The following is a 14,389-nucleotide window of genomic DNA, read 5'->3' as shown; positions in this document are numbered from 1 at the left end:
CTTCCCTCTACATCTCTGGAACTTTTCAGAGGCCTGTAGAAAACTGTCAACAGGGTGACCTCTCCTTTCTTGTTTCTAACCTCAGCCCATACTACCTCAGTAGACGACTCCTCATCAAATGTCCTTTCTGCCTCCGTAATACTGTGCTTGACTAACAATGCCACACCTCCTCTTCTTTTACTACCTTCCCTGATCTTACTGAAACATCTAAACCCCGGAACCTGCAATAACCATTCCTCTCCCTGCTCTATCCATATATCTGAAATGGCCACAACATCAAAGTCCCAGGTACCGACCCATGCTGCAAGTTCACCCACCTTATTCCGGATGATTCTGGCATTGAAGTAGACACACTTCAAATCACCTTCCTGCCTACTGATACACTCCTTATGCTTTAAGACTTTTACACTTTGAAACCTTATTCATGACCTCACTACTGTCAACCTCCTGTACACTGGAGCTACAATTCAGGTTCCCATCCCTCTGATGAATTAGTTTAGACCCTCCCGAAGAGCATTAGCAAATTTCGCCTCCCCCCCCCCCCGCCATGTTATTGGTACACCTCTGGTTCAGGTATAGACTATCCCATTTGTAGACGTCCCACGTACCCCAGAATGAGCTCCAATTATCCAGGTATCTGAATCCCTCCCTCCTGCACCATCCCTGTAGCCACGTCTTCAACTGCTGTCTCTTCCTATTCCTCGCCTCGCTAGCACATGGCATGAGTAACGAACCAGAGATAACACTGTTTGTTCAAGCTCTAAGATTCTACCCTAGCTCCTTGAGTTTCTACCTTACATTCCCATCCCTTTTCCTACCTATGTCGTTGGTGCCTATGTGGACCATGACTTGGGGCTACTCCCCCTTCCCCTTAAGGATCCCGAAAACTCAATCCGAGACAGGAGGACTTGTGAGTTCTCATGCAAGAATCACAAACAGCTGACATCCAGGTTCAGTGGGTAATAAGGAAGACAAATGAGCCATTGGCCTTTGTTTCAAAGGGAATAGGGTATAAAAGTAGGGAGAACTTGCTAAAACTATACAAGGCACTCATCAGAACACACTTAAGATACTGTGAGCAGTTTTGAACCCCTTAAGTAACAAAAAGTATACTGGCGTTGAAGGTGGTCCAGCAAAGGCTTGCTCAGTTGAACCCAGGTATGAGGGGCTTTTCTTACAAGGATAGGTTGAGAAGATTGGGTCTGTATTTTGTTCAGGTTAGAAGAATGAGAGGAAATCATATTGAAATATTTAAAAGTTTTAGGGTGCTTAAAGAGAAGATGATGAGAAAGTGTTTTCTGTGGGAGTGTATAGGTCCAGAAGGCATAATCTCAGAGTTAGGGTCTTTTTTTTAGTCATTCATGGAATGTGAGCATTGCTGGCTAGGACAGTATTTATTGCTTGTTCCTACCTGCAAAGAATCATGGGTCAACACGTCGTAGGTCTGAAATGTCATGTAGGTCCAACGAAGTAAAGATAGTAGATTCTTTCTGTGAAGGACATTTGTGAACCTACTTTTTTTTTCACCGACTGTTAACAGATTTTACATTAGGTTTCTTTTCTTAATTACAGATTTGTTTTTATGAAGTCCAAATTTCATCACCTGCATTCCTTTTGTTCCCGATTCAAGACAGAGATGAGATTTTCTTCTCTCAGTGTGGAGCAATTCTGTTACATTAGTCACCACAGAAGCTGTTGAGTCTGTGGCATTAGTATATTTACGGATGTGATGGACAGATTTCTAATCTGTACAAAAATCAAGCATTATGGGGATAAGGCAGAGAAGTGGTATTGAGGATTATTAGATCTGTCATGATATCGTTGACTTGCAGAGCAAACTCGATGAGTTGAATGGCTTACTTCAACTCCTATGTTTCATCATCTATTTTAAGGTATCAGTTTAGTCCAGCCAGGATTGGCCAGTTGTCTTTGTATTGCTTCTTTAAATGAAACATCCTGCTGTAGAATCTAAATTCAATATCCATACTTAATATCTACTACAATACAAACCTAGTAATTGTCATGGATTTTTCATTGATGTGTTGAGGATTCGAGGGAACAATTTTACTGAAATTTATTGGGAGATGTAAATTCTGAATACTTCACTAATAACATTTTTCATAATTCTTTACAAATTTGCTCAAGAGTCTGCCGAGTTGCTTATTGATAGAAATTTACCAGTTATAATGAACTGCCAATATTATGAAATGCCAATTGACTGAACCTTTCTCTTACTCATTTCTGGAATGTAAGCATGGCGAGCAATAAATCCCATCTTCAGAAGATGGTGTTTATTCAGTGTAGTCATAGCACATCTGCATGCTTTTAAGTAAGTAGTTCTAGTTGTATTGACCAATGATGAAGGAATAGCACTGTGTTTGCAAATATGATTTATGGGCGTTTTTATTAGAGATTTATTTTTTTTTAATTTCAGTGTTTCAAAGAACCGTTATGACACTTTGACCAAGATCAGGGATTGTATATTGAAATAATCATAAAGCTCATAAAGTACATTTGTACTGATATTATAAAAGGAATGAAGTTTTAAAATTGATTATTAATCACTAGATACACTTCCTATAGATAGCCCTCATGGAAGTGGCAAATATGAGGTTTTGATCCTTATTTTTCAAAATATTATTCACAATCTGTAATTTTTTACACACAAATACAACTGTCTTCTTTTTTGAGTTCTGATTATGAGCCAAGTGCTGATGTTTACTGCAAGCTGTAGTCTATTAATTTTCTGTCAACATGTTGACTGCAGTAATGTTTTCACTCCTGACTGTTCAGGCTTCTAGGAACTCCCACACACATTGTAGTTTCTTTAAGCTTGAAGTGGCATAGCATGGATGAAAGTAGCCACATTTCTGGTCCAACTGGAAAAGTTGTGTTTCAGAAAAGTTGTGTTTGCAACAATATATGGATTGCACAAATCAAGTCCAACTTTTCCCAAATCTTTTTTTTTCCCTAATTCTGTTGTTAAAGCATAAGATATAGGAGCAAAATTAGGCCATTCCAATCCACCAAATCTGCTCCACCATTCAATCATGCTGATACATTTGTCAACCCCATTCTTCTGCCTTTTCCCAATATCCCTTGATTCTCTTTCTAATCAAGAAACTATATACGTGTATCTTAAATAAATTCAAAGCCTTGGCCTCTACAGACTTTTATTACCATGAGTTCCACAGATTTACTACCTTCTGGCTGAAGAAATTACACCTCATCTCAGTTGTAAAGGATTGTCCCTTCGTGTTGAGTCTGTGCCGTCAGGTCCTAGTCTCTCGTACTAGTGGGAACATCTTCTCTCCATTCGCTCTATCCAGGCCTGTCAGTATTCTGTAAGCTTCGATGAGATCCTCTCTTGTCCTTCTAAACTCCATATAGTACTGACACACAATCCTCAAGCTCGTGTAACAAACCTGTCATCCCTGGGATCATTTTTGTAAAACTCCTCTGAGCCCTGTCCAGTGCCAGCACATCCTTCCTTAAATACGGGGCACAAAAAAGGTCACAATATTCTATATGGTCTGACCAGAATCTTATATAGCCTCAGAAGTGCATCTCTGCTTTTATTCTAACCCTGTTGAAATGGATGCTTACGCTGCTTTTGCCTTCACAGAAGGAAAGGAAGTGCTATGGTGATAGGGGATTCTTTAGTCAAGGGAGCAGGCAGGTGTTTCTGAAGCTGAAGATGTGACTCTAAGATGGTGTGATGCCTCTCTGGTGCTGGGGTCAGGGATATCACTAAACATCTACAGGAAATCTTGAAAGGGAGGGTGATGAGTTAGAGGTCATGGTACATGTTGGTACCAATGACATGAGCAAAGTGAGGAATGAGGTCCTGCACCAAGAATTCAGGGAGCTTATCAATCAGTTAAAGAGCAAGATCTCAAAGGTTGTAATTTCTGGATTACTCCCAGTACCATGTAGAAGCAAGTATAGAAATAGGAAAACAGGACAGATGAGTGCTTGGCGAAGGTGCAGGGAGCAGGGTTTCTGGTTCTTGGATTATTGGGACCTCTTCTAGGGCAGGGGTGACCTGTACAGGAGGGACAGGTTACATTTAAACTGGTGGGGAAACCAATATTGTTCGCGCTACTTCGGAGGATTTAAACTCGAGTAACGGGGCTGGGAACCAGAGCAGCAGGTCAGAAAGTGGAGGGATTAAAGGGAAGATAGATGTTATGATCAGGAAGTCTGAAAGGAAGGATAGGCAAGGACAAGTTGCCAAACACGATGGGGCTAATAGGCTAAAGTGTGTTTTTTCAATAATGGTTATGGTTAAGGCAAATAAGCTTAGAGCCTGGATCAGTACATGAGACTATGATGTTGTGGCCATTACAGAGATCTGGTTGAGAGAGGGGCAGCGTTCCAGGTTTTCAATGTTTTAGGTGAAATAGAGAGGGAGATAAAAGAAATGGAGGAGTTGCATTACTAATCAGAAAGAACATCACAGCCACGTTCAGACATGGCATGCTAGAGGGTGCATCCACTGAAACAAGATGGATAGAGCTCAAAAATAAGAAAAGTACATTCACTCTGATGAGATGAAACAGTAGGCCCCCCAACAGTGCTAGATCTGGCAGGTTCCTGTATGATAGCTCTAATGTGTGACTTGCTGTATATGACAGGTTTCTCTTTATCATGTAGTGATTGTTAATCATGAAGTGTAGAAATAATGTCTTCAGCAGGATAAGGAACTGAGTTTTTTTATTGTCACATATATCTGGGAGATACAGTGAGAAGTGTTCTGTCACAGCATTCCGGTGCCAGTTTGAGGCTCATGCATTGGGCCTATGAAAAAAGGAGCCACAGTTCTGGTCACTGCCACACTGCTTTGGCCTGCCCGTGATGTCAGGAGGATGAAGAAAAGAAGATGGCCAAAAAAAAAAGACAAAATGGAGAGAGGAAACAAGGAACGTGGCCGGCCTAGAACAGATGGGTGTACCATGCCACTGCCGCCATCTTGAATAGCTGGGCCCACTTTGAGTCCTCAGCTTCCTGCCTGTCAGTAATTCTGATGGTGCTAGACCAAATTTAAGTGGGGTACACCTATTATTCTACAGCACTGTGTAGAATTTAGAATTATTCTTTGAGTGATTTAACTATTCTCATACCACATTTGAGTTTCCCGCTAAATTGCGGGCACTGTGGTGAGCTTGTGACAATCTTAAGTCCAGAACTCAACTTTAACTGACTGTAACATCCAATGACAAATTGTGGCCTGTTATCTACAATGACCAGAGCAAGATGGCCTGTGTTGTGAAAATTTCATGTAAGATTTAAATAACTGCTTCATTGATTATTATATGCAACTACTTAACCTCAGGCCATTAAAAAATATAACAGATGAAGATGTAAGCCTTCGATCAAGACCAGGCAAATCCATCAACATGTTCCTAAGGTCTGGGAGAGGGCTTGATAGAGTTCAAAGTTGTCTTTGTTCTGGATTGTCAATGGCACATTTCTGACAATTGACAGGCTCCTCAATGTCCTTAGACATGCCAGGCCACCAATGATTATTGATCACAGGTCCTGCACTTGATAATTTCTAATTGTCCTCAGTGTGTCTTACCATGATGTCCTCTGAAAATCCTGGATGATGTGTCATTCATCATATCAACAATGGTCACATGATTCTTATGTTTGAAAAGGTTTCATGGTCATACCTACTGGGCCTTTGATGTGGCATCCCCTTAGTACAATATGGGCAGATTGCAAAACATTCATATTGAATGTGACTAAGGCTATTTTGCTTCCAGTTTGCCAGTAGGCTGGTATAGCCCTTGTAACTGAGAGAGATTTCTTCTCAATCACAACATATTATGTTTCTGAGGTAACAAAGTGTGAACCTGGATGAACACAGCAGGCCAAGCAGCATCTCAGGAGCACAAAAGCTGATATTTCGGGCCTAGACCCTTCATCAAAGAGCTTGGTCTGCTGTGTTCATCTAGCTTCACACTTTGTTATCTTGGATTCTCCAGCATCTGCAGTTCTCATTATTTCTGATCACAATATTATGTTTCTGCTTCAGATATTGCTCATGATGCGTAATAGGCTGGTTGCGACAATCATCTGGCTATTCCTGGAAACAGCTGGCCAAGCAGCATCAGAGGAGCAGGAAAGCTGACGTTTCTGGCCTCGATCCTTCTTCAGAAAAATGCCAAGGCCCAAAACATCAGCTTCCCTGTTCCTCTGATGCTGCTTGGCCTGCTGTGTTCATCCATCTCTACACCTTGTTATCTCAGATTCTCCAGCATCTGCAGTTCCTACTACTCCTGGAAACATATTGCTTCGTAGATTCTCAAGATAGTTGGCACTTTCACAGATTCTTCTTATCTGGTTTAGGAATTCGTTTGCAACACATTCCCATAAGTAGGTGAGATATTGTATTTTTCTCAGGGAGACTTTGAGAATGTCCTTGAAATGTTTTCTCTGTCCTCTTGTCATGATGAACTTTGGAGTCAAGAGCTTCATTTGGAAGTCTTGTGTCAACCGTGTGGATGATGTGACCCACATAGTGCAGTTAATTGACAGTAACCAGTGTCTCAATGCTGCAGATGTTGAACTGTCACAGGACAATGATATTAGAATACTATCATGCCCTTGAAATTAAAAGATTTCCTGAGGCATTCCTGATTAAATGTCTCTGGGGCTGACATGCCCAGGTGGAGGTCTGAGAGGGATATAATGGAGGGTGCCTGTGGAAGCCCAAGCATTCTACCTTTCTGTCTCTTCAGCGAATTATGGCAAAAAGCCTATCTACAGAAGGATCTAGATGTTCCAGCACCTGAGTCATAAGAAGTTACTGTGCAGGTACAGCACATTATTAGGAAAGCTAATGGAATGCCAGCCCTCAAAATGAGAGAAATTGAGCATAAGACTAAGGATGTTTCTCAGTTATACAGGGCATAGTTGAGACTGCAGTTTCGATTTTCCCATTGAAGGAAAACTGTAAATGTGTTGGAGGTAGTTCAAAGGAGGTTTACGAGATTGATACCTGGAATGAGTGGGTTGTCTTATGGGGAAACTACTGACAGGCTGGGCTCATTTACACTAGAAGTTAGAGGACAGAGGAATGATTTAATTGAAACTTTTAAGATTTTGAATGAGCGTAACAAGATGGGCATGGAAAGGATGTTTCATCTTTTGGGTGAGTCCTGTCTACGGACCATTGGTAATTCAGGCACAAGCAGATCAACTATCATCTATTGAATGACAGAGCATGGCTGTATGACCTCATTCTGCTCATAATTTCTGTATTTTTGTCTGTTCAAATATCTTTCTCACCTGCGCAGTGTATGGATTTGGCTCAGTCACTTCAGGATGCCAGAATGAATGAGAATCATTCTCGGACTTGAAGGCTTACCTAAAAATGAAAAAGAAGATTGCTCCTGAGTCTGTAGCTGAACTGTGCTCTGCTATTAAAGTTGGAAATAAAACATTATAATGTGCAAAGAAATTTGTAGGCATCAACATTTCTTTAATCTTTTTGAATGTGCTCCCTTAATAAGAATTCCAAACTATACTTGTTACTTCTTGAAGAGTTATTTCAAAGGTTTTGTCATAGTTCTTAGGATAGGCAAAAAAAAAGCCAGCCAATTCATCATGTGCAATAATCTTTGAAGAACCTAGATTAACTTTTGAGTTGGGAATTTAGTGATGGCTTCACCTTTTGAGGATCTACCATTATGCACTATGGTGGGCAACTTTCTTCGGAACATTTCTGAGGCAGATGCAACTTCATATGGTAATCTGTTAAAACAGCTGAGGAAGAACAGGAAGATAATAGCCGAGTGGCATCAGTAGGCTATCAATCCAGAGACTCAGGTAATATTCAGGGGACCCAAGTTCAAATCCCATCATGAAGATGATGGAATTTGAAATCGACTAAAAAAAATTCTGAAATTTACTGGTGATCATGAAACCATTGCGAATTGATGGGGAAAAGCCTTTCTTGCTCACTAACGTCCTGTAGGGATGGAAACTGCTGTCCATATGTGGCCTGGCCTACATGCGACTACAGACCTCAGCAATGTGGTTAACTATCAACTGCCTGTTGGGCAGTTAGGGACAGGCAGTGAATGTTAGCCTAGCTAGTGATGCCCACAATCGTATGAATGACTGAAAAGGAAACAAATTGAGTAATACATGTTCAGCAATCACCAAATGCACTAATTGTGAACCATAATTTGCAAAAAGTTTAGTGAAATCTATTCTTTCATGGTTTAACGAGATTCTGATTAACCATATGTGTCGGATGCATTGCTCTCACTACTGCATGGTAAACGTATGTAATGGTAATGCAAATATGAACAACATTCGTCACCATGGCTAAAGATTACACTGTTGTTTTCATGACCTGAACTGAACTCCATTCATAATCCCTGGATAAGTGGGTTCATAACTTGCTGAATTGAGCAATGCATCCACCTCCTATGTGAATAAAAGTATGTGTTTTCCTTCAGTGTAATGTTTTTTGCTTTTTAACTTATCTAACTTTTTGAACAAATTGGGATAAAATTGAAGCCAACACACACCCTTCTGTTCGGGAAGGAAATTTCTTGTTTGTGAATAAAAACAGAAGTTGCTGGAAAAGCTCAGCAGGTCTGGCAGCATCTGTGAAGACAAAAATCAGAGTTAACGTTTCGGGTCTAATGACCCTTCCTCCGTTCTGAGGAAAGGTCACCAGACCTGAAATGATAACTGATTCTTTTCCTCACAGGTGCTGCCAGACCTACTGAGCTTTTCCAGTAACTTCTGTTTTTGTTACTGATTTACAGCATCCACAGCCCTTTTAGTTCTTGTTTCTGAAGTTTTTTTTGTATATTAATATTTTCTGTCCCTATTTGGAGAGTTGCTCAAAGCATATTTCCAACATTAAGTATAATACCTCAGATCATAAGTTGAACATCTATTGGCTACAGTGGTGCTTTTTCAACTAAAGCTCACTATCTGATAATACCAAGAAGCTTGATCCCATGTCTGACTTGATGTTTGTAATGTTCCCATTGACATAAATGTCTGCATGCCTTTAAGTTCATCTTCGAATGGAGACTATTCTACTTCATTTTATTTCATTGTGCGAGTAGTTGTTTGGAACTTTGCTTTGGCTGTGTCCTGCTTTGGCATTTTTCTGCAAGTGTCCTTCAGTGAAAGCATTTGGCTTTTAAAGCTGGACGTGATTCACATCTGTGGGATGTCTTTGCTCCACAGTATTGGCGAGATTTGTAGTGTCCACTGTCTACCAATTTGCTACATTCTATTACTCGAGGAATAAAGTCACAAAGCCATAAATTCCACTGATTGTCTGCACCAAGTTTTGTCTTCTCCTCTTCGGATTGATCTGATTTGCTTCCAGACCTCTGCTTCATTCACCGTCTAAATGTTTCCTTTAGAGTAAGGTCTTCTGTAATAAATCTAATACAAACATCAGGTATGTGAGGACAATCCAATCTTTTATGAGTTCTGATCAGTCACCGTAGTCTCATCTCTTCACAAGCCTGTAGAGATCATTAATGAAATGTCTGCAGATTCATGTTGCGCAGTTGTTTTGAATCTTACCCTTCAAAGAATTTTCATAGTTCTTAGGTTGAAATTATTGTCAGAAGTTTGCAGTGTCTCCTTGATTTTGTTTTTGGTGTTTTATTTACTCCTTGGTGAGCAATAATATCAGCTCCTATACTTGCAATTGTGTGCAGAAGGGTTCAGCTTCTGCCTTACTTTCCAGGTACATTCTATGCCTCAAGATTTGTGTCTAATATTAAGCCTTCTGGTAATATTATTTCTGATACCATAGCTTCCAAACACGATCAGGTATTTGATCTTCTTTAAAGGTTTTTATTTGCAATAATCAAGGTTTTCCCATTTTAGCTGCTCTACTGGAGAATCTATTTATGCGTGGGGCTGTAATGGCTGTTTTCCCACTTTCTGCTCTACCTACTTTAATGAAGACTTTCTGTGCTTTGGAGATTGACTAAGACTCTGCTGCATTCTCTTTGTCTCCCAAATGTATTTGTGTTAAACCAGAATCAAGTATTTCCTTAAATTACCAATGCCTATCTGCTCTAAATGGCTCAGTGAATGATTTTCTTGTCTCTCCTTCCAGAAAACGAGGTTGTCTCTTGTAACTCTGAATTTAATTTTCCCAGCCCTACTTCATTCTATTTGCAATTAGAGATGTAATGTGTTCATTCAGCCTGCATTACTGTGTCACTTAAGGTATTTCCCTTTTGTACAAGGATTGACTTTATTGGTTTTGGCTTGTGCAATCCTCAGTGTTTGATCAGCTTGCTGGCTCCACATAGATTGCTCTCACAGACCACTCACTATTTCTTAATGTAGCGTTTTCCTCTCCGCTGGTGTTAGCAGATTTCGTCTGTTCCTGTGTGGCTTGCATCAAGTCTAAAATGCTTCCTGTGACATTATCTGAAATGTTCTTTTTTTGTTCAGTGTTGCTATGTGGTCTGTGGAATATGCTGTAATCAGCAATCAGCAGTATCTATTTATCTTGAATAAAAACAGAAAATGATGAAGAATCTCAGCAGTTCTGGCAAATTTGTAGAGAGAGAAACAGAGTTGACATTTATGTTTGATCGAACCCAAAATGTGTGAGGATATCCACCTTTCTGGTGTAACTAAAAATGTCTTGTTCACTGATAGTGTAAAGATTATTGCATTACTGAAACTGTATAGAGATTACATGAATATGACCTAATTATCACAGAAACTGTTAGGAGCACACTAGCTTCAGATCTCTCTTTTATCAGTTTTGTCCTGGTTAGACTTTAAAGAAGTCCCCATGACATAGTCACACAAGTACGTACTGCACTTAGGGAAGCACTAATCCTTCCATAATCTTTCAAACAATGTAAAAATTGACTTCAAAAACATTAATCTGCAGCCACAGAAAATCCAACCTGAGAATAATAGAAAAGACATGGATATTACAAGTGAAAAAACAAGGGAAGAAAATGATCAGTGGTGTTTGTATCCATTAGAACTAGTTTATTTTCCTCCTTGTTTCTTTCATAAGTAATGATAACATGAGTCAGGAATAGCTTATCTATTGAGTTCATTTACTCAACCACTATATTAAGTTCAGTAGTTTGGCTACAATTACATGTGGCAAAGTGGAAAATTCTGATATGTGACTTCTATTTATAACCATGACTAGTTTCAATCTACAATGATCTCTGCCTCTGTAACCCAAAATACTGTTTTCACTCTTAGCTTATAATAAAGAACCATGATCACTTTTAATCTGGTGAATGTTATCGCCAGGCCCTAATAGTCTTTTGCAGTCAACTTACCAGAAATGAAGAAAAACAAGTTCTCTTCTCTCGTGAGCCTTGCTACAGGAAGCATCTTTTGTTTTCAGGCATAGCTTATCATAAGTAACCATGCTTTGCTCCAGTATGCTATCTGTTCTGTTTACTCACTTTGTCTCTGATGCTGTGGTTGAATGTATTTATCCATACTCAGTCATTTTGTCACAAACAACATAAGAAACTTTAATCATTTCTGAAGCCTGGTTTCATGGGTTCCATTTACTTTCTCTATTTCTCATGAGCAAACAGACTTGCAAAACCTGTCTCCCTGGGGTCCTTTTGCTATGTTTCATAACCTCGTAGATTAGTAGGTCAATTGTGAGATTGTCTTGGGTCCAATGCACTTTATGCAAATGTTTGGTTTTCACCAGTCTATTGTGACAGTCTACAGTCTACATAGACCCTCAATATATAAGCTCATGCACTCTTGTGTGCAGAATTATATTCTTCTCCCTTTAATTTTCATTTAAAATGCGATTTTGTTTGTTAGCGAACAGTCCTGTGAGCACCATTACTTGAATTTAACACCTGAATAATACTGAACTATAAGTCATTGAAGGCAACACATTTGTCATCTGAGACACCAGGAACAGCTTTGGTGTTTTTTTAACAGAAATAATAAAAATTGCTGTATTATAGCTGCTGTGTGATCTAATGTATATACAGATTTTTCTGCATCCCCTAAATAAAGCATAATAACTTGCCTGTCACTAATTAAAAGTAAGCCTTGATATAAAATTCACCTCTGGTACAATACAGATAATAGCTGATCATGAACAGCAATGCGATATTTGATTCCAAGGCCACAGTACAACTTAAAGTCAAGTATGAAACTGGCAGCTGATATGATGCAACCCATTTTGCGCAGTTGATCAAGGCAAATGTCTACCACTTCTCTTTCTTTCCTTTGAATAAACTGTTACACAGCTATCAAATATTTAGTTTATTTCTTTATTTGTTTTAATTTGTCAAATTGTGGGGTTGTTGAATTCAACAGTTATAACTATATAACTGGCATCTGTTGAATTTCTTTTTTTAAGTATGGTTGGGTTTATCTGAAGAATACCCTCCTGAATTGTGAATTAATCCAGGCTGTTCCATATTAAAATAAAATATTGTAAAACTGACCATGAAATCTCCAGCTTGAAAACAAATCTGCTTCATATTCTGCTGAATGTATTCTGGAGCTTCCTGAATGTGCCATCATGGAAGGATGTCATACGCAAAATTTCTGGTCCCAACCATTTTGTATAGCATGGCTTTTTATGCAGTTGCATTGTTAGGTAGTTCTATTATATTGCTTCAGAAGATTGCAACACAGGACTGATTAGCTGTTTTAAAATATAGAAGACAGTAAACTTTAATCAAATGAGAGATCCAATATGTGGAAGATCTGATAAATGTACCCATAATTCCCTATCCAGTATTTTGGATTTTATCTGAGAATTCAACATAATATACATGCACATTAGTTTTCTTTATTAAATGGGAATTAAAAGACAGTTAATAAGTGAAGGATGTTTGCTTGTTGTACTTGAATTGATACATATGTCATCAGATCTGGCAATCAACTAGTCTACTTCTATTGCCCAGTTTTCATTTTTCAGGTTTGTTAGGTTAAGACACAGTTTCCAGATAGCAGTAGAACAGCTGAAACAAGATGGCCTGGTTTCACAAAGCAGAAGGGTGATTGTAAACCAATTCACACTTAAAATTATGTCCAAGCCATGATTTCTTGGCCTTAACAGTGCCCCAGGCAACACTAGCCAGAAAAGTTGAAACCGAAGTGAGAGTTGGACAAGTTATTGCACACTACCTTCACCCATCTTTGCTAGTGAATTTATTTGGAGACAGCAAACTTGAAAATAGAGAAGGGAGGGAGGAAGGGACAATTTGTTGATTTAGTTTTATATATAAGAAAGCTTTAAAGTATTAGCCATCACATAAGGCCAATCCTCTTCCATGAAAGAATAGAGTGGTAAGACTGAACACCAGGCCTGCTGATAGTTATGAGAAAGGCTATAACATAGAATTTATGTTCCTTTTATCTGTTGACAGTTGAAGGACAGTGGCTGCACTGGGGACCATGGAACAGATGTTCAGTAACATGTTCAAATGGAACGCAACAAAGAACCCGCAAATGCATCTCAACCCATGGTTGGACAGAGTGTAAAGGTCACAAGGCTGAGGCCCGGGATTGCTTCAACCAAGAGTGCTCAAGTAATTTTATGTTCTTTGACATTTTATGTTCCTTTGTTCTAAAATTGATTAATCTGCCATACGAAACTTGATGCTTGATAGGAGCCTCCAATTATAACACAATTACTCAGATTCTGTAAAATAATCTGTCTAAATCTTAGTGATTGACAACAATTTCTATCAGAGATAATGAGAACTGCAGATGCTGGAGAATCCAAGTTAACAAAGTGTGGAGCTGGATGAACACAGCAGGCCAAGCAGCATCTTAGGAGCACAAAAGCTGACGTTTCGGGTCTAGACCCTTCATCAGAAAAGGGGGATGGGTAGAGGGTTCTGAAATAAATGGGGAGAGAGGGGGAGGCATTCTGAAATAAATAGGGAGAGAGGGGGAGGCATTCTGAAATAAAATCCACCTCCCCTGCTCTCCCTATTTATTTCAGAACCCTCTCCCCATCCCCTTTTCTGAAGAAGGGTCTAGGCCCAAAACATCAGCTTTTGTGCTCCTAAGATGCTGCTTGGCCTGCTGTGTTCATCCAGCTCCACACTTTGATAACAATTTCTATACTCGCAGGGTCTCTGCGTGTGCCCAAAATAGTGCAGTCTTTCACTTGAGGGCTCAATGGCTTACATAATTCTTGTTTTTACAATCCATTGCTTATGGGTCCCCTCCAAGTGAGAAACCTCTCGCACTAAAGCTGTGTGATTGACAACAAGCTCTGATTTTAGTAAAATGTGCCTTAGAAATTTTGTGTAATTAAGCAATGGTACAATTTCACAATGACATTGTTGGATGTACCATCCATCAAATTAGAACTGTAAGCAGCAAAATGAATTATAATGACCACAAATAAAAC

The 14,389-nt window shown here is 39.3% G+C and overlaps 1 protein-coding gene across 13 annotated transcripts in view; it reads left to right on the top strand.

The window, feature by feature from the left end:
- LOC125465044 (adhesion G protein-coupled receptor B2) overlaps positions 1-14,389 on the top strand; it is a 687,705-nt gene that overhangs the window by 244,282 nt on the left and 429,034 nt on the right. For 12 of the 13 annotated variants that reach the window (XR_007250162.2, XM_048558109.2, XM_048558107.2 and 9 more), the window contains one exon: positions 13,395-13,556. The exons of the other annotated variant lie outside the window; for it this stretch is intronic. Coding sequence is in view for 11 of the 12 variants with exons in the window: in XM_048558109.2 (XP_048414066.1) it covers positions 13,395-13,556 (162 nt within the window). In the remaining variant the exon portion in view is untranslated. The remainder of the gene's footprint in view (positions 1-13,394; positions 13,557-14,389) is intronic. 13 annotated transcript variants of the gene reach the window in all.

The sequence above is a fragment of the Stegostoma tigrinum genome, chromosome 24 (assembly GCF_030684315.1).
Source record: "Stegostoma tigrinum isolate sSteTig4 chromosome 24, sSteTig4.hap1, whole genome shotgun sequence".
NCBI classification, from domain to species: domain Eukaryota; kingdom Metazoa; phylum Chordata; class Chondrichthyes; order Orectolobiformes; family Stegostomatidae; genus Stegostoma; species Stegostoma tigrinum.
Note: the sequence above shows the minus strand (reverse complement) of the source record. Positions and strands in the feature narration are given on the sequence as shown.